The 19,686-nt window shown below is 38.8% G+C and overlaps 1 protein-coding gene across 2 annotated transcripts in view; it reads right to left on the reverse strand.

The window, feature by feature from the left end:
* Positions 1-19,686, reverse strand: part of LOC309868497 (liprin-beta-1-like) — a 111,981-nt gene that overhangs the window by 88,767 nt on the left and 3,528 nt on the right. For both annotated transcript variants that reach the window (XM_082738421.1, XM_082738423.1), the window contains exon 2: positions 12,503-12,700. In XM_082738421.1, the coding sequence (XP_082594547.1) occupies positions 12,503-12,700 (198 nt within the window). The remainder of the gene's footprint in view (positions 1-12,502; positions 12,701-19,686) is intronic.

Below are 19,686 nucleotides of genomic sequence, written 5' to 3' on the forward strand. Positions count from 1 at the left end.
GAGAAAAAAGTATGTGCGCCGTACCAGCAAAACAAAAGCATTTTCTTCAGACTTGCTTACATATTTGTGCTTACTTTTCAGTGTTATATAAACCTGCTTGACAGGTATGAGGTTTATCTCTAAAATTCAAACAATGTATTTTACAGGCCTCTACAACAAATGTTCTTTGTAAGAAACAGAATTTGAAATATTCATTGGGGTTATCATGCTATATCTCAGAAAGCAAGTCAAAGTGAAAGCAAGTCAAAGTGCTTAAAAACAGGAAATATTTCATTATCTCCTCTTCATTATGGTGTCAAATATGCTATGACGCTATTAGCTACATGTTAAACTACGACCAGGTTCTCCACTTTTTGTCACACACATGGGGCTGGGGTTAGAGGAGGCCCATTATACATCAAAAGGACTGAGAGCAAAATGGAAGTGGTCCCTGGAAGGTCCTACCTTTGCTGTGATCTTAAGCTTCGAATGACCGCACTTGCCAGACACACGCTAACCGAAATAACCAAAACATTTTGGGATTCCCATTATCATAATATCCAAAACTAAAACAACTCCTTCAAGTGAACCGCTCAACCTTGAAACCTACAAAGTTCAGCTAGTTGCACTAGACAAGTGTTTGTTACCTTAGATACTCATATTCTAGAATCAATAATGTCATAATGGGCCAAACTGTCGTGAAAACTTACCAAGCATACATAGAGAGCATTCAGCTTTCTCCACACACAGAATTGGAGAGATTAACGTAAATTTTATTGCCCACCCCATGTCAATTTTTTACTCAGTAGGATCCCAATGAGAGAAAAAAGTATGTGCGCCGTACCAGCAAAACAAAAGCATTTTCTTCAGACTTGCTTACATATTTGTGCTTACTTTTCAGTGTTATATAAACCTGCTTGACAGGTATGAGGTTTATCTCTAAAATTCAAACAATGTATTTTACAGGCCTCTACAACAAATGTTCTTTGTAAGAAACAGAACTTGAAATATTCATTGGGGTTATCATGCTATATCTCAGAAAGCAAGTCAAAGTGCTTAAAAACAGGAAATATTTCATTATCTCCTCTTCATTATGGTGTCAAATATGCTATGATGCTATTAGCTACATGTTAAACTACGACCAGGTTCTCCACTTTTTGTCACACACATGGGGCTGGGGTTAGAGGAGGCCCATTATACATCAAAAGGACTGAGAGCAAAATGGAAGTGGTCCCTGGAAGGTCCTACCTTTGCTGTGATCTTAAGCTTCGAATGACCGCACTTGCCAGACACACGCTAACCGAAATAACCAAAACATTTTGGGATTCCCATTATCATAATATCCAAAACTAAAACAACTCCTTCAAGTGAACCGCTCAACCTTGAAACCTACAAAGTTCAGCTAGTTGCACTAGACAAGTGTTTGTTACCTTAGATACTCATATTCTAGAATCAATAATGTCATAATGGGCCAAACTGTCGTGAAAACTTACCAAGCATACATAGAGAGCATTCAGCTTTCTCCACACACAGAATTGGAGAGATTAACGTAAATTTTATTGCCCACCCCATGTCAATTTTTTACTCAGTAGGATCCCAATGAGAGAAAAAAGTATGTGCGCCGTACCAGCAAAACAAAAGCATTTTCTTCAGACTTGCTTACATATTTGTGCTTACTTTTCAGTGTTATATAAACCTGCTTGACAGGTATGAGGTTTATCTCTAAAATTCAAACAATGTATTTTACAGGCCTCTACAACAAATGTTCTTTGTAAGAAACAGAATTTGAAATATTCATTGGGGTTATCATGCTATATCTCAGAAAGCAAGTCAAAGTGAAAGCAAGTCAAAGTGCTTAAAAACAGGAAATATTTCATTATCTCCTCTTCATTATGGTGTCAAATATGCTATGACGCTATTAGCTACATGTTAAACTACGACCAGGTTCTCCACTTTTTGTCACACACATGGGGCTGGGGTTAGAGGAGGCCCATTATACATCAAAAGGACTGAGAGCAAAATGGAAGTGGTCCCTGGAAGGTCCTACCTTTGCTGTGATCTTAAGCTTCGAATGACCGCACTTGCCAGACACACGCTAACCGAAATAACCAAAACATTTTGGGATTCCCATTATCATAATATCCAAAACTAAAACAACTCCTTCAAGTGAACCGCTCAACCTTGAAACCTACAAAGTTCAGCTAGTTGCACTAGACAAGTGTTTGTTACCTTAGATACTCATATTCTAGAATCAATAATGTCATAATGGGCCAAACTGTCGTGAAAACTTACCAAGCATACATAGAGAGCATTCAGCTTTCTCCACACACAGAATTGGAGAGATTAACGTAAATTTTATTGCCCACCCCATGTCAATTTTTTACTCAGTAGGATCCCAATGAGAGAAAAAAGTATGTGCGCCGTAGCAGCAAAACAAAATCATTTTCTTCAGACTTGCTTACATATTTGTGCTTACTTTTCAGTGTTATATAAACCTGCTTGACAGGTATGAGGTTTATCTCTAAAATTCAAACAATGTATTTTACAGGCCTCTACAACAAATGTTCTTTGTAAGAAACAGAACTTGAAATATTCATTGGGGTTATCATGCTATATCTCAGAAAGCAAGTCAAAGTGCTTAAAAACAGGAAATATTTCATTATCTCCTCTTCATTATGGTGTCAAATATGCTATGATGCTATTAGCTACATGTTAAACTACGACCAGGTTCTCCACTTTTTGTCACACACATGGGGCTGGGGTTAGAGGAGGCCCATTATACATCAAAAGGACTGAGAGCAAAATGGAAGTGGTCCCTGGAAGGTCCTACCTTTGCTGTGATCTTAAGCTTCGAATGACCGCACTTGCCAGACACACGCTAACCGAAATAACCAAAACATTTTGGGATTCCCATTATCATAATATCCAAAACTAAAACAACTCCTTCAAGTGAACCGCTCAACCTTGAAACCTACAAAGTTCAGCTAGTTGCACTAGACAAGTGTTTGTTACCTTAGATACTCATATTCTAGAATCAATAATGTCATAATGGGCCAAACTGTCGTGAAAACTTACCAAGCATACATAGAGAGCATTCAGCTTTCTCCACACACAGAATTGGAGAGATTAACGTAAATTTTATTGCCCACCCCATGTCAATTTTTTACTCAGTAGGATCCCAATGAGAGAAAAAAGTATGTGCGCCGTACCAGCAAAACAAAAGCATTTTCTTCAGACTTGCTTACATATTTGTGCTTACTTTTCAGTGTTATATAAACCTGCTTGACAGGTATGAGGTTTATCTCTAAAATTCAAACAATGTATTTTACAGGCCTTTACAACAAATGTTCTTTGTAAAAAACAGAATTTGAAATATTCATTGGGGTTATCATGCTATATCTCAGAAAGCAAGTCAGAGTGCTTAAAAACAGGAAATATTTCATTATCTCCTCTTCATTATGGTGTCAAATATGCTATGACGCTATTAGCTACATGTTAAACTACGACCAGGTTCTCCACTTTTTGTCACACACATGGGGCTGGGGTTAGAGGAGGCCCATTATACATCAAAAGGACTGAGAGCAAAATGGAAGTGGTCCCTGGAAGGTCCTACCTTTGCTGTGATCTTAAGCTTCGAATGACCGCACTTGCCAGACACACGCTAACCGAAATAACCAAAACATTTTGGGATTCCCATTATCATAATATCCAAAACTAAAACAACTCCTTCAAGTGAACCGCTCAACCTTGAAACCTACAAAGTTCAGCTAGTTGCACTAGACAAGTGTTTGTTACCTTAGATACTCATATTCTAGAATCAATAATGTCATAATGGGCCAAACTGTCGTGAAAACTTACCAAGCATACATAGAGAGCATTCAGCTTTCTCCACACACAGAATTGGAGAGATTAACGTAAATTTTATTGCCCACCCCATGTCAATTTTTTACTCAGTAGGATCCCAATGAGAGAAAAAAGTATGTGCGCCGTACCAGCAAAACAAAAGCATTTTCTTCAGACTTGCTTACATATTTGTGCTTACTTTTCAGTGTTATATAAACCTGCTTGACAGGTATGAGGTTTATCTCTAAAATTCAAACAATGTATTTTACAGGCCTTTACAACAAATGTTCTTTGTAAAAAACAGAATTTGAAATATTCATTGGGGTTATCATGCTATATCTCAGAAAGCAAGTCAGAGTGCTTAAAAACAGGAAATATTTCATTATCTCCTCTTCATTATGGTGTCAAATATGCTATGACGCTATTAGCTACATGTTAAACTACGACCAGGTTCTCCACTTTTTGTCACACACATGGGGCTGGGGTTAGAGGAGGCCCATTATACATCAAAAGGACTGAGAGCAAAATGGAAGTGGTCCCTGGAAGGTCCTACCTTTGCTGTGATCTTAAGCTTCGAATGACCGCACTTGCCAGACACACGCTAACCGAAATAACCAAAACATTTTGGGATTCCCATTATCATAATATCCAAAACTAAAACAACTCCTTCAAGTGAACCGCTCAACCTTGAAACCTACAAAGTTCAGCTAGTTGCACTAGACAAGTGTTTGTTACCTTAGATACTCATATTCTAGAATCAATAATGTCATAATGGGCCAAACTGTCGTGAAAACTTACCAAGCATACATAGAGAGCATTCAGCTTTCTCCACACACAGAATTGGAGAGATTAACGTAAATTTTATTGCCCACCCCATGTCATATTTTTACTCAGTAGGATCCCAATGAGAGAAAAAAGTATGTGCGCCGTACCAGCAAAACAAAATCATTTTCTTCAGACTTGCTTACATATTTGTGCTTACTTTTCAGTGTTATATAAACCTGCTTGACAGGTATGAGGTTTATCTCTAAAATTCAAACAATGTATTTTACAGGCCTCTACAACAAATGTTCTTTGTAAGAAACAGAACTTGAAATATTCATTGGGGTTATCATGCTATATCTCAGAAAGCAAGTCAAAGTGCTTAAAAACAGGAAATATTTCATTATCTCCTCTTCATTATGGTGTCAAATATGCTATGACGCTATTAGCTACATGTTAAACTACGACCAGGTTCTCCACTTTTTGTCACACACATGGGGCTGGGGTTAGAGGAGGCCCATTATACATCAAAAGGACTGAGAGCAAAATGGAAGTGGTCCCTGGAAGGTCCTACCTTTGCTGTGATCTTAAGCTTCGAATGACCGCACTTGCCAGACACACGCTAACCGAAATAACCAAAACATTTTGGGATTCCCATTATCATAATATCCAAAACTAAAACAACTCCTTCAAGTGAACCGCTCAACCTTGAAACCTACAAAGTTCAGCTAGTTGCACTAGACAAGTGTTTGTTACCTTAGATACTCATATTCTAGAATCAATAATGTCATAATGGGCCAAACTGTCGTGAAAACTTACCAAGCATACATAGAGAGCATTCAGCTTTCTCCACACACAGAATTGGAGAGATTAACGTAAATTTTATTGCCCACCCCATGTCAATTTTTTACTCAGTAGGATCCCAATGAGAGAAAAAAGTATGTGCGCCGTACCAGCAAAACAAAAGCATTTTCTTCAGACTTGCTTACATATTTGTGCTTACTTTTCAGTGTTATATAAACCTGCTTGACAGGTATGAGGTTTATCTCTAAAATTCAAACAATGTATTTTACAGGCCTCTACAACAAATGTTCTTTGTAAGAAACAGAATTTGAAATATTCATTGGGGTTATCATGCTATATCTCAGAAAGCAAGTCAAAGTGAAAGCAAGTCAAAGTGCTTAAAAACAGGAAATATTTCATTATCTCCTCTTCATTATGGTGTCAAATATGCTATGACGCTATTAGCTACATGTTAAACTACGACCAGGTTCTCCACTTTTTGTCACACACATGGGGCTGGGGTTAGAGGAGGCCCATTATACATCAAAAGGACTGAGAGCAAAATGGAAGTGGTCCCTGGAAGGTCCTACCTTTGCTGTGATCTTAAGCTTCGAATGACCGCACTTGCCAGACACACGCTAACCGAAATAACCAAAACATTTTGGGATTCCCATTATCATAATATCCAAAACTAAAACAACTCCTTCAAGTGAACCGCTCAACCTTGAAACCTACAAAGTTCAGCTAGTTGCACTAGACAAGTGTTTGTTACCTTAGATACTCATATTCTAGAATCAATAATGTCATAATGGGCCAAACTGTCGTGAAAACTTACCAAGCATACATAGAGAGCATTCAGCTTTCTCCACACACAGAATTGGAGAGATTAACGTAAATTTTATTGCCCACCCCATGTCAATTTTTTACTCAGTAGGATCCCAATGAGAGAAAAAAGTATGTGCGCCGTACCAGCAAAACAAAAGCATTTTCTTCAGACTTGCTTACATATTTGTGCTTACTTTTCAGTGTTATATAAACCTGCTTGACAGGTATGAGGTTTATCTCTAAAATTCAAACAATGTATTTTACAGGCCTCTACAACAAATGTTCTTTGTAAGAAACAGAATTTGAAATATTCATTGGGGTTATCATGCTATATCTCAGAAAGCAAGTCAAAGTGAAAGCAAGTCAAAGTGCTTAAAAACAGGAAATATTTCATTATCTCCTCTTCATTATGGTGTCAAATATGCTATGACGCTATTAGCTACATGTTAAACTACGACCAGGTTCTCCACTTTTTGTCACACACATGGGGCTGGGGTTAGAGGAGGCCCATTATACATCAAAAGGACTGAGAGCAAAATGGAAGTGGTCCCTGGAAGGTCCTACCTTTGCTGTGATCTTAAGCTTCGAATGACCGCACTTGCCAGACACACGCTAACCGAAATAACCAAAACATTTTGGGATTCCCATTATCATAATATCCAAAACTAAAACAACTCCTTCAAGTGAACCGCTCAACCTTGAAACCTACAAAGTTCAGCTAGTTGCACTAGACAAGTGTTTGTTACCTTAGATACTCATATTCTAGAATCAATAATGTCATAATGGGCCAAACTGTCGTGAAAACTTACCAAGCATACATAGAGAGCATTCAGCTTTCTCCACACACAGAATTGGAGAGATTAACGTAAATTTTATTGCCCACCCCATGTCAATTTTTTACTCAGTAGGATCCCAATGAGAGAAAAAAGTATGTGCGCCGTAGCAGCAAAACAAAATCATTTTCTTCAGACTTGCTTACATATTTGTGCTTACTTTTCAGTGTTATATAAACCTGCTTGACAGGTATGAGGTTTATCTCTAAAATTCAAACAATGTATTTTACAGGCCTCTACAACAAATGTTCTTTGTAAGAAACAGAACTTGAAATATTCATTGGGGTTATCATGCTATATCTCAGAAAGCAAGTCAAAGTGCTTAAAAACAGGAAATATTTCATTATCTCCTCTTCATTATGGTGTCAAATATGCTATGACGCTATTAGCTACATGTTAAACTACGACCAGGTTCTCCACTTTTTGTCACACACATGGGGCTGGGGTTAGAGGAGGCCCATTATACATCAAAAGGACTGAGAGCAAAATGGAAGTGGTCCCTGGAAGGTCCTACCTTTGCTGTGATCTTAAGCTTCGAATGACCGCACTTGCCAGACACACGCTAACCGAAATAACCAAAACATTTTGGGATTCCCATTATCATAATATCCAAAACTAAAACAACTCCTTCAAGTGAACCGCTCAACCTTGAAACCTACAAAGTTCAGCTAGTTGCACTAGACAAGTGTTTGTTACCTTAGATACTCATATTCTAGAATCAATAATGTCATAATGGGCCAAACTGTCGTGAAAACTTACCAAGCATACATAGAGAGCATTCAGCTTTCTCCACACACAGAATTGGAGAGATTAACGTAAATTTTATTGCCCACCCCATGTCAATTTTTTACTCAGTAGGATCCCAATGAGAGAAAAAAGTATGTGCGCCGTACCAGCAAAACAAAAGCATTTTCTTCACACTTGCTTACATATTTGTGCTTACTTTTCAGTGTTATATAAACCTGCTTGACAGGTATGAGGTTTATCTCTAAAATTCAAACAATGTATTTTACAGGCCTTTACAACAAATGTTCTTTGTAAGAAACAGAACTTGAAATATTCATTGGGGTTATCATGCTATATCTCAGAAAGCAAGTCAAAGTGCTTAAAAACAGGAAATATTTCATTATCTCCTCTTCATTATGGTGTCAAATATGCTATGACGCTATTAGCTACATGTTAAACTACGACCAGGTTCTCCACTTTTTGTCACACACATGAGGCTGGGGTTAGAGGAGGCCCATTATACATCAAAAGGACTGAGAGCAAAATGGAAGTGGTCCCTGGAAGGTCCTACCTTTGCTGTGATCTTAAGCTTCGAATGACCGCACTTGCCAGACACACGCTAACCGAAATAACCAAAACATTTTGGGATTCCCATTATCATAATATCCAAAACTAAAACAACTCCTTCAAGTGAACCGCTCAACCTTGAAACCTACAAAGTTCAGCTAGTTGCACTAGACAAGTGTTTGTTACCTTAGATACTCATATTCTAGAATCAATAATGTCATAATGGGCCAAACTGTCGTGAAAACTTACCAAGCATACATAGAGAGCATTCAGCTTTCTCCACACACAGAATTGGAGAGATTAACGTAAATTTTATTGCCCACCCCATGTCAATTTTTTACTCAGTAGGATCCCAATGAGAGAAAAAAGTATGTGCGCCGTAGCAGCAAAACAAAAGCATTTTCTTCAGACTTGCTTACATATTTGTGCTTACTTTTCAGTGTTATATAAACCTGCTTGACAGGTATGAGGTTTATCTCTAAAATTCAAACAATGTATTTTACAGGCGTTTACAACAAATGTTATTTGTAAAAAACAGAATTTGAAATATTCATTGGGGTTATCATGCTGTATCTCAGAAAGCAAGTCAGAGTGCTTAAAAACAGGAAATATTTCATTATCTCCTCTTCATTATGGTGTCAAATATGCTATGACGCTATTAGCTACATGTTAAACTACGACCAGGTTCTCCACTTTTTGTCACACACATGGGGCTGGGGTTAGAGGAGGCCCATTATACATCAAAAGGACTGAGAGCAAAATGGAAGTGGTCCCTGGAAGGTCCTACCTTTGCTGTGATCTTAAGCTTCGAATGACCGCACTTGCCAGACACACGCTAACCGAAATAACCAAAACATTTTGGGATTCCCATTATCATAATATCCAAAACTAAAACAACTCCTTCAAGTGAACCGCTCAACCTTGAAACCTACAAAGTTCAGCTAGTTGCACTAGACAAGTGTTTGTTACCTTAGATACTCATATTCTAGAATCAATAATGTCATAATGGGCCAAACTGTCGTGAAAACTTACCAAGCATACATAGAGAGCATTCAGCTTTCTCCACACACAGAATTGGAGAGATTAACGTAAATTTTATTGCCCACCCCATGTCAATTTTTTACTCAGTAGGATCCCAATGAGAGAAAAAAGTATGTGTGCCGTACCAGCAAAACAAAATCATTTTCTTCAGACTTGCTTACATATTTGTGCTTACTTTTCAGTGTTATATAAACCTGCTTGACAGGTATGAGGTTTATCTCTAAAATTCAAACAATGTATTTTACAGGCCTCTACAACAAATGTTCTTTGTAAGAAACAGAACTTGAAATATTCATTGGGGTTATCATGCTATTGCTCAGAAAGCAAGTCAAAGTGCTTAAAAACAGGAAATATTTCATTATCTCCTCTTCATTATGGTGTCAAATATGCTATGACGCTATTAGCTACATGTTAAACTACGACCAGGTTCTCCACTTTTTGTCACACACATGGGGCTGGGGTTAGAGGAGGCCCATTATACATCAAAAGGACTGAGAGCAAAATGGAAGTGGTCCCTGGAAGGTCCTACCTTTGCTGTGATCTTAAGCTTCGAATGACCGCACTTGCCAGACACACGCTAACCGAAATAACCAAAACATTTTGGGATTCCCATTATCATAATATCCAAAACTAAAACAACTCCTTCAAGTGAACCGCTCAACCTTGAAACCTACAAAGTTCAGCTAGTTGCACTAGACAAGTGTTTGTTACCTTAGATACTCATATTCTAGAATCAATAATGTCATAATGGGCCAAACTGTCGTGAAAACTTACCAAGCATACATAGAGAGCATTCAGCTTTCTCCACACACAGAATTGGAGAGATTAACGTAAATTTTATTGCCCACCCCATGTCAATTTTTTACTCAGTAGGATCCCAATGAGAGAAAAAAGTATGTGCGCCGTACCAGCAAAACAAAATCATTTTTTTCAGACTTGCTTACATATTTGTGCTTACTTTTCAGTGTTATATAAACCTGCTTGACAGGTATGAGGTTTATCTCTAAAATTCAAACAATGTATTTTACAGGCCTCTACAACAAATGCTCTTTGTAAGAAACAGAATTTGAAATATTCATTGGGGTTATCATGCTATATCTCAGAAAGCAAGTCAGAGTGCTTAAAAACAGGAAATATTTCATTATCTCCTCTTCATTATGGTGTCAAATATGCTATGACGCTATTAGCTACATGTTAAACTACGACCAGGTTCTCCACTTTTTGTCACACACATGGGGCTGGGGTTAGAGGAGGCCCATTATACATCAAAAGGACTGAGAGCAAAATGGAAGTGGTCCCTGGAAGGTCCTACCTTTGCTGTGATCTTAAGCTTCGAATGACCGCACTTGCCAGACACACGCTAACCGAAATAACCAAAACATTTTGGGATTCCCATTATCATAATATCCAAAACTAAAACAACTCCTTCAAGTGAACCGCTCAACCTTGAAACCTACAAAGTTCAGCTAGTTGCACTAGACAAGTGTTTGTTACCTTAGATACTCATATTCTAGAATCAATAATGTCATAATGGGCCAAACTGTCGTGAAAACTTACCAAGCATACATAGAGAGCATTCAGCTTTCTCCACACACAGAATTGGAGAGATTAACGTAAATTTTATTGCCCACCCCATGTCAATTTTTTACTCAGTAGGATTCCAATGAGAGAAAAAATATGTGCGCCGTACCAGCAAAACAAAATCATTTTCTTCAGACTTGCTTACATATTTGTGCTTACTTTTCAGTGTTATATAAACCTGCTTGACAGGTATGAGGTTTATCTCTAAAATTCAAACAATGTATTTTACAGGCCTTTACAAGAACATTTGGTTTCATTAAACACATGAAGTTGACCACCGTACCCAAACACCAATGTAGAAGGTAATAGAAATGGTTGCTAGGTCTCTCTCTCTCTTTTTTCAATTATTTATTACCCCAAAAAGCTGGCAATTATCTTATCTTTACTGGAAAGTCATGAGGGAGAGGCACTGGGACTAGCTCCACAGGGTAAAAACTTGAGGGCATTAAAAAACAAAAAAGTTCACTGCGTCCCATGCATTTCTCTTGGTCACTGCCTCTCCTTAGATGCATAAACACAGCACCTGTACTGAGTTCAACAGTGGCTCCCTCAAAGATATGCGCTTTCTATTCCTGTCAAATAAATAAATCAAATCTTTTTTAAAAAATAAAAAATAAATAAATTTCTTTGGCCAAGAGGTAACTCGGACACAAGTGGGGGAGAGCGATAAAAGGCAAGACACACTTCTATCTGGTGGGCCCCACCGCCTCCTAACACAACCAAGTTTGTCATTATCATGTGAGATGCTATCTACCAAGAACAGCAGTAAAAAACCTATTGGGAAAACTTATTTCCAAATTATCAATGCCAAATGCCCACCAAAAACAGTACAGCTTAATAAAAAGCACAACCACCTCCCACCTCTGGTCAGGAAAAAGTTCTCTTATATTGTTGTCTTTTGTAATCCTCTTACACTATGTGAACAACAGCCTTGAGCTGAGCTTCTGGAAACTGTCTGATAGGTTTGTGCTCAAGAACGAAGAAAGTGAAAACACAGATCCACAAGGATGTTCTGGCCCTAAATTCCATAGTGTTAAATGTGTTTGCAAGAAGGATGGCACTTACCCAGTCCAGTCACAAGACAGCTGCTCACAAGGCTGGGCTTCCAGAGCAGAAAGAAAATACGTATTCTCTTGGGGCACCTGGGTGGCTCAGTGGGTTAAGCCACTGCCTTCGGCTCAGGTCATGATCTCAGGGTCTTGGGATCGAGTCCCGCATCGGGCTCTCTGCTCAGCAGGGAGCCTGCTTCCCTTCCTCTCTCTCTGCCTGCCTCTCCATCTACTTGTGATTTCTCTCTGTCAAATAAACAAATAAAATCTTTAAAAAAAAAAAGAAAATACGTATTCTCTTCATCACATCCTCTACCCCATTCAATTTTCATGCTCACACAAAGGGATCAAAGGTCCCTTCTGTCCAAAGTACCCTTGTAATACTCAACTCTCTTCCTCCCAGATATGCAAATGTCCAGTATATAATGTATGAAATTACAATATGTACATCAGAGCATTTCCCCAGGCTGCCCAAGCTCACGTGGAAGAGGATCACTTACTTGGCCCCTTCACTTACCTCTGGTCGTATATCCTCCAATGACATAAATTTTCCCCTTACACTCACACGCAGAGAACTCGGCCAGAGGGTTTGGTAAGGGTGCCACAGAATTCCAGGCATCCTGCTCGGGATTGTAACACTCAACATTAGAAACGGCCTGCCCACCAATGGCATAGAGTTTTGAATTAACAGCCACAAGTTTGAAGTTAGACCTGAAAGAGAGATACAAAGGCCCAGAGAGTCAGTTTTCTTAACCATTAAGAAGGCAAATGGCATCAACTGCTAAAGCAGACTGAGGAATGTGCTGGAGATCTAAAGAAAATTAGCTCTCCAAGCTGGGTGCCATTCTGCCTGGGGACAGAGGAATGGCCAAATGACACCTCAAATTTCACTCCTATCTCAGAATTCACAAGAATGAAGCATTTTTCAAATGTTAGCAATTAGAGATAAGCAACTCAATATAACCAAGAGTAGTCTTGCTTAGCCTTATGCCAAGAACCAAAGATATTTTAATAGTAATATTAATTTATTCATATTAACATTAAATAATAATTTATATTAATATTTAATATTTTAATATTTCTTTCAACAGCGGGAGCAAGTGTTAAGGGAGGAACGCATAACCTCCCTTGTCTCTCTACTCAGCATGTTTCCAATTCTTCCTCCCCATTGAGGAGGCTCCATGTTAGGTACACACTAGCACCTTCTATGGTGCATATGCTAAGGGTGGGTGCTAGAGGGTGGTTCAAAGACCCCTTTACCACAAGTGCTCCTGGCAGATCTCTCGCCCCCCCATCCCACCGCTCCATCCGAGGGCATCTTATATACTGTTTCACAACACAATACAAAGGGCTACATAAGCACCAAACTAAACATATTTTGATACAGCACCCTTACGGGGGCTTCCGTATGTTAACAAATACTTAAATCAACAAATGCTCATTTATCATAATTGAAAATAATTTTAGGGGCACCCGGGTGGCTCAGCTGGTTGAGCGTCAGCCTTTGGCTCAGGTCATGATTCCAGGGTTCTGGGAGTCTGCTTCTCCCTCTCCTTCCTGCTCATGCTCTCTCTCACTATCTCTGTCTCTCTCAAATAAATAAAATAATTTTAAAAGGAGAAGACACTGGTTTTAAGCCCCATATTCAGTAATACAATCAAATACTGCTCATCAGCTTCAGATGCTACATAAAAGTCTTGTAACTTTTAACTTCTGAATTGAAAAGAAAAAACGAATTTGTTCCAGTGTAGCGCACAGAAATTAATGACTCCTTGAAGGCCAGATGGGATACACATTTGGGTCAGTCTCCCAGATTGGTGCTTGGTCTCAAGTTTACAGGAGTGTGAGCAGAGCACAATGCAACAGAAAGACCTGAAGCAGCTCTCTGACCCTAGTCCAAACACGCCAATTCACTATTGCTGGTATGGGGATAATACTCATCACAGGATGGTCAAGACATTACAGGCAACAGTTTCTCAGGAAGTACCACACTGAGAGAAGATACTACCATTATCATTTCTTAGTTTTCTAGTGTTTGAAATAAAGTAGTAAATTTAGAGACCACATCTACCACTAATACAACAATGTCTTCGAAATTAACAATATCCTAAGAAAGAATGGGGAGACCCACATTTGAAAAATGCAGGTAAGAGGGTAGATGAGGAAGAAACAGGGAACAAGTTGCCCATGTGTGATCTCCTAGCAGGAGTCTAATCAACACTGATGTACCATGACATAGGACATGTGGGTAATAGCCACCTACACCTACTAAAACAGTAAGATGTTTTCAAAGGTGCCTGCAACGTGTCCGTTTAAATGAGTCTTTGTTTTGTTTTTCAAATGACAAAGTGAACAGAGTACTCTTCAGCAAGAACCTCACATTGTCCATTACACCTAGCCAGCCAGTCACATTTTATGCCAACCGACTTCACTGGGGTGGCAGCCACCGGGGGGGTCTCTACTTCATGTTGCTTACTTTTCCTGCTGCCAATGGTCCTTAAAATCTGACCATGATGCCCTCTCTGTGTGTGCAAATTTGGGGAACCAAAGGAAATAAAGCTTGCAAATAAGGACTAAATTTTACTAGTCTGCAATTTGTTTTTGCTTCCCAAAGGTACACAGATAGTAAATTTTCTAAGATCAAAACGGTTTTTAATATTCATCCAGCATAAGCATTTGTCCTAAGTAAACATGTAAGGGCTGAATGAGTAAGCAGTTAAAAGTAAACAATTCCATCTCTCCAGACCCAGCATGCTCAAATTCACTTGAAGAGAAGACGCTTTTCAATATTGAGTTGAAGATGAAACTGCCACCCCAACGCGGACCACTTAGTGAACACGCGTCCTGCTGAGGATTGTGAGCCCAGGCTCACACGGGGAGATCTTAGCTCCACCACTCAATGGCTGTGTGACCTTAGATAAGTCACTAAATCTCAGTTCATCTCGTCCTCAGTTTCCCCACCTGTGAAGTGGAGAAAGGAACATATATCACACAGGAAGAGTTGAAAAGGGGAACACCTGCAGAAAGGGGTCACAAGAGGGAATGCTTTTTCTGGGTGTCATAAGACTAAATTTCTTAATTCCGAGAGGATCTCTTTGTCATTTGTTAACTGCAACAGTCACCGGCTGGAATGTATTCTGGAATTACATACAAAGTGCTCTCTCATCCATAAATTCTCACCATGAAGCACCTCATTTCCTACTCTTTGAAAGTAACTCTTTCACTCTTCACCTACTGGAAGGGTGAAAGTATGAATCCAAGCTACGGCTTGAAAAAAAAAAAATTCATCTCTAGTGTTTTCTTAATATTGATCCCTGACATACTACCTTCAGGGGGTAAAAAGAATAATTTTTAAACCAAATAATGATGTGTTGTAGCTACATCCTTGACTGACGTAGAAATAAAGGGGGAAAAATGCTGATTTAATTACTACTTCACCTCAAGGAAATAAAGAGCCCAGCAAATCCTTAAAAACTAAGTGACATGAAACATGCTGAACCCTGCTACACAGATCAACAGTAGCTGTATACAGCTGTAGGGCGGCCGGTGACACAGAGGTGGGAGCGGCTTCGAGTGCTGGCCCTGTAACCATGCAAACTTATGAAACTCATCCTCAATTTCCCCTTGGGAAGATGGAGCCAATACTACTAAAAAGAGATTAAAAAGATCTAAAAAGAGACTACTCCAAAGAGATGCTGTGAGTGTGAAATAGGAAGTGACATCTAAAACAGTGTCTACAACATGTAGCCCAGAGTTAAGAGCTCAAGAAATAGGAACCATTGTCAAGGTTTGCTACATAGAAAAGTTTGTTGCCATTGGAGTAAACATCAGAGAGAAATGGCAAGATCTTTTCTCAACCACACAGAAAAGACATATAGTTTGTGGAGCATTCAGGTCCTTGTGTCCCCTCCTCCTCCTCCTCTTGCCTACCTTCTGCCACTTCCCTATGGATTAACCTCCCCTGGGGACCAGCAGGTCGCTACCTACTAGGTGTCTGAGAGACTGGAGCACACGAAGCAACTACTGGACAAAATCACAATGAGTGGGGGATGAACAGACATATAGTTTTCTTTCCTTCCCACTATTCTCGGGCTGCAACCTTAACTAGAAAGGAGACCAGAAATGCCCTAAAATACTAAACTTTGGCCCAGAGAAAAAGGGAACAGCTAAGGCTGACGACAGTAATTCCGTCTCAGCCAGGAAACTTGTTTAACTCTCTCCCGGCTTTGTATTCACACACAGAACAACTGCAGAGCAAAAGTACAGGGCAATCAGAGAGACTAGAGATGTTAGAGACGGAGAAATGAACGACCAGGATTGCTGCAAGCAACAGTGGCCAGTTCCTGCAAGTTATCACCAATGGAAGCAAGGAGGGAGGGCAAGCAATGTTGTGGGTACACAGACTTTCGCACAGATGTCCTGACAACTCCTGAGATCAAACCCACATGCAGACCACTGGGCAGTGGGGCATCCCTGGACTTCAAAGCAGCCTCTCTGCTCTGCTGGTACTCACACTGCCATTTTCAAGTGTGGCGGCACAACACTAACATCTCTTTCTTCCTTTTTGGGCGGGGGGTGGGCATGGGGAACACTACTGGTCACATGCACCATTTTATCCAGGGTGCAAAGGGCTTTACAGAATCTCTCAAGCTAGGGTTCCTGCCTGTGCCATACTATTTAAGATTCTGAGATCACCACCCTATTCAGTTGCTGAGGAATGTGGGCTGCTTTGCATTTGACCACTTTGTCAAAGTAAAACAGTAAAGGTACTGTGATGTAAAGGTACATCACAGAGGCAGTGAATCAAGCCAGATGTGAAATGCTGTGTAATCACAGGGGCTGAAATCTGCTTTTCCTCAAGGTTCTAAGTTTCCTCTGGTGTTTCCAGAAACTGTATTAGATACATTATCCAGAAACAATCCCATTCTAAGTTTCATTTTTACTTGTTTCATCATCTAAATTCCTTGAGGACAGGAACCATGTTGTCTTTGTTGTTTGCCCAATAGTGACTAGAAAGATGCTAGACATGAATGAAGGCTGTGGTGAAGCTCAAACACATGTAATGAAATTTTTAAAAGCAGCACAAAACATCTGTGCTCCACTTCTCTGAAGAAAATAATTTTTAAGAAAATTTAAAAATGCACATGAAGATGGTCACTGCCAGTCTAGAAGCCAAACTGTAAATACTCTAAATGGTTATATCTATTCAATGGATATTTACATTTTGGTTACTCTACTTACTACACACCTTAGCAAATTACTTACTTACAGTTTCTGACTGTAAAATGGGAACCTGCCTGATACAGTCTTTGTGAAGAATAAGTGAGATAATACATGCAAAGCAGTAAGAACAGTACCTAGCACAGAGTAAATGTTCAGTTAAATGTTACCTAATATTATTTTTCTGCTATTCTAAATAACGACAGTGACTGTTACAAGATAAAAATATTCACAATATTACATTTAAAAAAATAAAATAATATAGTCACTTTTATTACAATAATATATGATATAGTTCATAATTCAAAAACAATGGTGCATTTTGAGCATCTATGAATTATTGGATACCACATTAGCAGTAGGGGCACACAGAAGCAATGAACTGGACCTGACTGGAAGGGAGAGAAGCAGACATAAGCAGAAAACTTCAATTCGAGGTGGAAAGTGTTCTAGAGAAACAAAGAATTTGAATATTTAGCCTAACTCAGAGTTCAGAAAGGGACATCCAATTGAGCTGACCCTCAAATCTGAGTCAAAGTATGAGAGAGATAAAGAAGGTTACAAATTCCAACATGGCACCCAATTATAAAATTTGGTGGAAAAAAGTATCTGTGTAGAAAAAAAACAGTAGCTCGGGGTTGCCTGACTCACTCAGTCAGTGGAGCACGCAACTCTTAATCTCAGGGTTTTGAGTTCAAGCCCCACCTTCGCCCAGAACTTACTTAAAAAAAAAATAAACAAAAGTTTAAAAAAAAACTAGAAAATTCCTGAGAATAGCTGCAAAAAATATACAGACTATACAAAGATCATAAACCTTTCCTGAAAGACCAAAAGACCTAAATACATGAAAAAACAATTTTTCTATCTGCAAAGTATTATGAAACTATTAATCCTCCTCCAACTTAACTGATAAATATCAATCAAAACTCCAACAGAACTTGACAATTGGATTCTAAAGCTTCTCTGAAGGGGAAAATGTACAAAGAATAGCTAAGAGAATAAAAATAAAACCAAAAAGGGGTGCCTGGGTGGCTCAGTGGGTTAAGCCTCTGCCTTTGGCTCAGGTCATGATCTCAGGGTCCTGGGATCGAGTCCAGCATTGGGCTCTCTGCTCAGCAGGGAGCATGCTTCCCCCTCTCTCTGCCTGCTGATCTGCCTACTTGTGATGTGTCTCTCTCTCTCTCTGTCAAATAAATAAATAAAATCTTAAAAAAAAAATAAACAGAAAAAAATGGGTCTCTATTCCACGAGACAACAGAATAGTTTAACAAGCTGCAATAATTTAAAAGTATGCTATTGGAAAAAATAAATAAATAAATAAATAAATATAAATAAAAGTATGCTATTGGTAAAGGAAAAGCCAATATGTCAATATGGAAACAGGAAAACTATCATCTGATAACTGGTTGTGCAAATCACAGTGAGGACTGAGGCCACTGAGACATTTAGGAAACATGCTATAACCTTACATTATACTTTACATAAAAATAAATCCCAAACACATTCAAATATAAATGTAAAAAGGCAAAACCATAAAATAGATTATAAGACAGATGAATATTTGTATATTCTTAACTTGTAGACACCTTTCCTGTGCAAGATTAAAAGCTAATAGTATGTAGGACAAATTTGACTCCCCCAAAATTTAAATTTCCTCATATAAGAATACGTGATACATTTGTATAAAGAGATCTTTTTAAGATTATAATGAAGATTAGGTATTACATATTAAAGATTTAAAATTAAAAAAAAAAAAAAAAGAATACATGATAAACCTGTTGTCCAAAATTGGAGGCTCACAATGCCAGTGTTGTCCTACAGTTTGTTTGGTCTGCAAGGTTTCTGTTATTGTTGATGTTGGTTTTTTCAATGCAGTAAGTTGCCAGTCTTTAAAAATCAGGGCATCTGGCTATCTGGCAATGCTTTCTATACTTGGAGATAGCAACAAGCTGTGGGTGACAGGGGTGGGGCCCTCTTGCGGTAGGGTGACAGCTCTCCGATTCATCATCACTCCAACCCACCCCTCTACTCATTGACTTCACCAGCCTAGTCACTTTGTGGATTTTTATTTTTGAGGCCTTCCAGTAAAATAAAGGCAGGGGGGAAACAGTGCAACATTACCTAAGAGACAAGAGATTGATTCTACGTATGTAAACAGAATTTCTAAACGGAATAGGAAAAAGATAAACCAATTGTATTTTTCATTGGCAAAGGCCACTTATAAAATATATACAAAGTGCCAATAAACATCTGAGAGGAAAAATTTCTCTCCCAAGCAGAAAGATTCACATCAGTGTTTGCCAACTGGATTGGTAAAAATATAAAATGATGATAATATCCTGTCTTGGCAGGAGTACAGGAACTGGCAAGCTCAGACACTGTTGATAGGAGAGGAGATCTGAACAATGTTCTGATGGGCAATTTGGCAGGGGCTACCAAAATTTAAAACTTATATATACTTTGGCCCACCTATCCAG

The sequence above is a fragment of the Mustela nivalis genome (assembly GCF_964662115.1).
Source record: "Mustela nivalis genome assembly, chromosome: 7".
Taxonomy (NCBI): Eukaryota; Metazoa; Chordata; class Mammalia; order Carnivora; family Mustelidae; genus Mustela; species Mustela nivalis.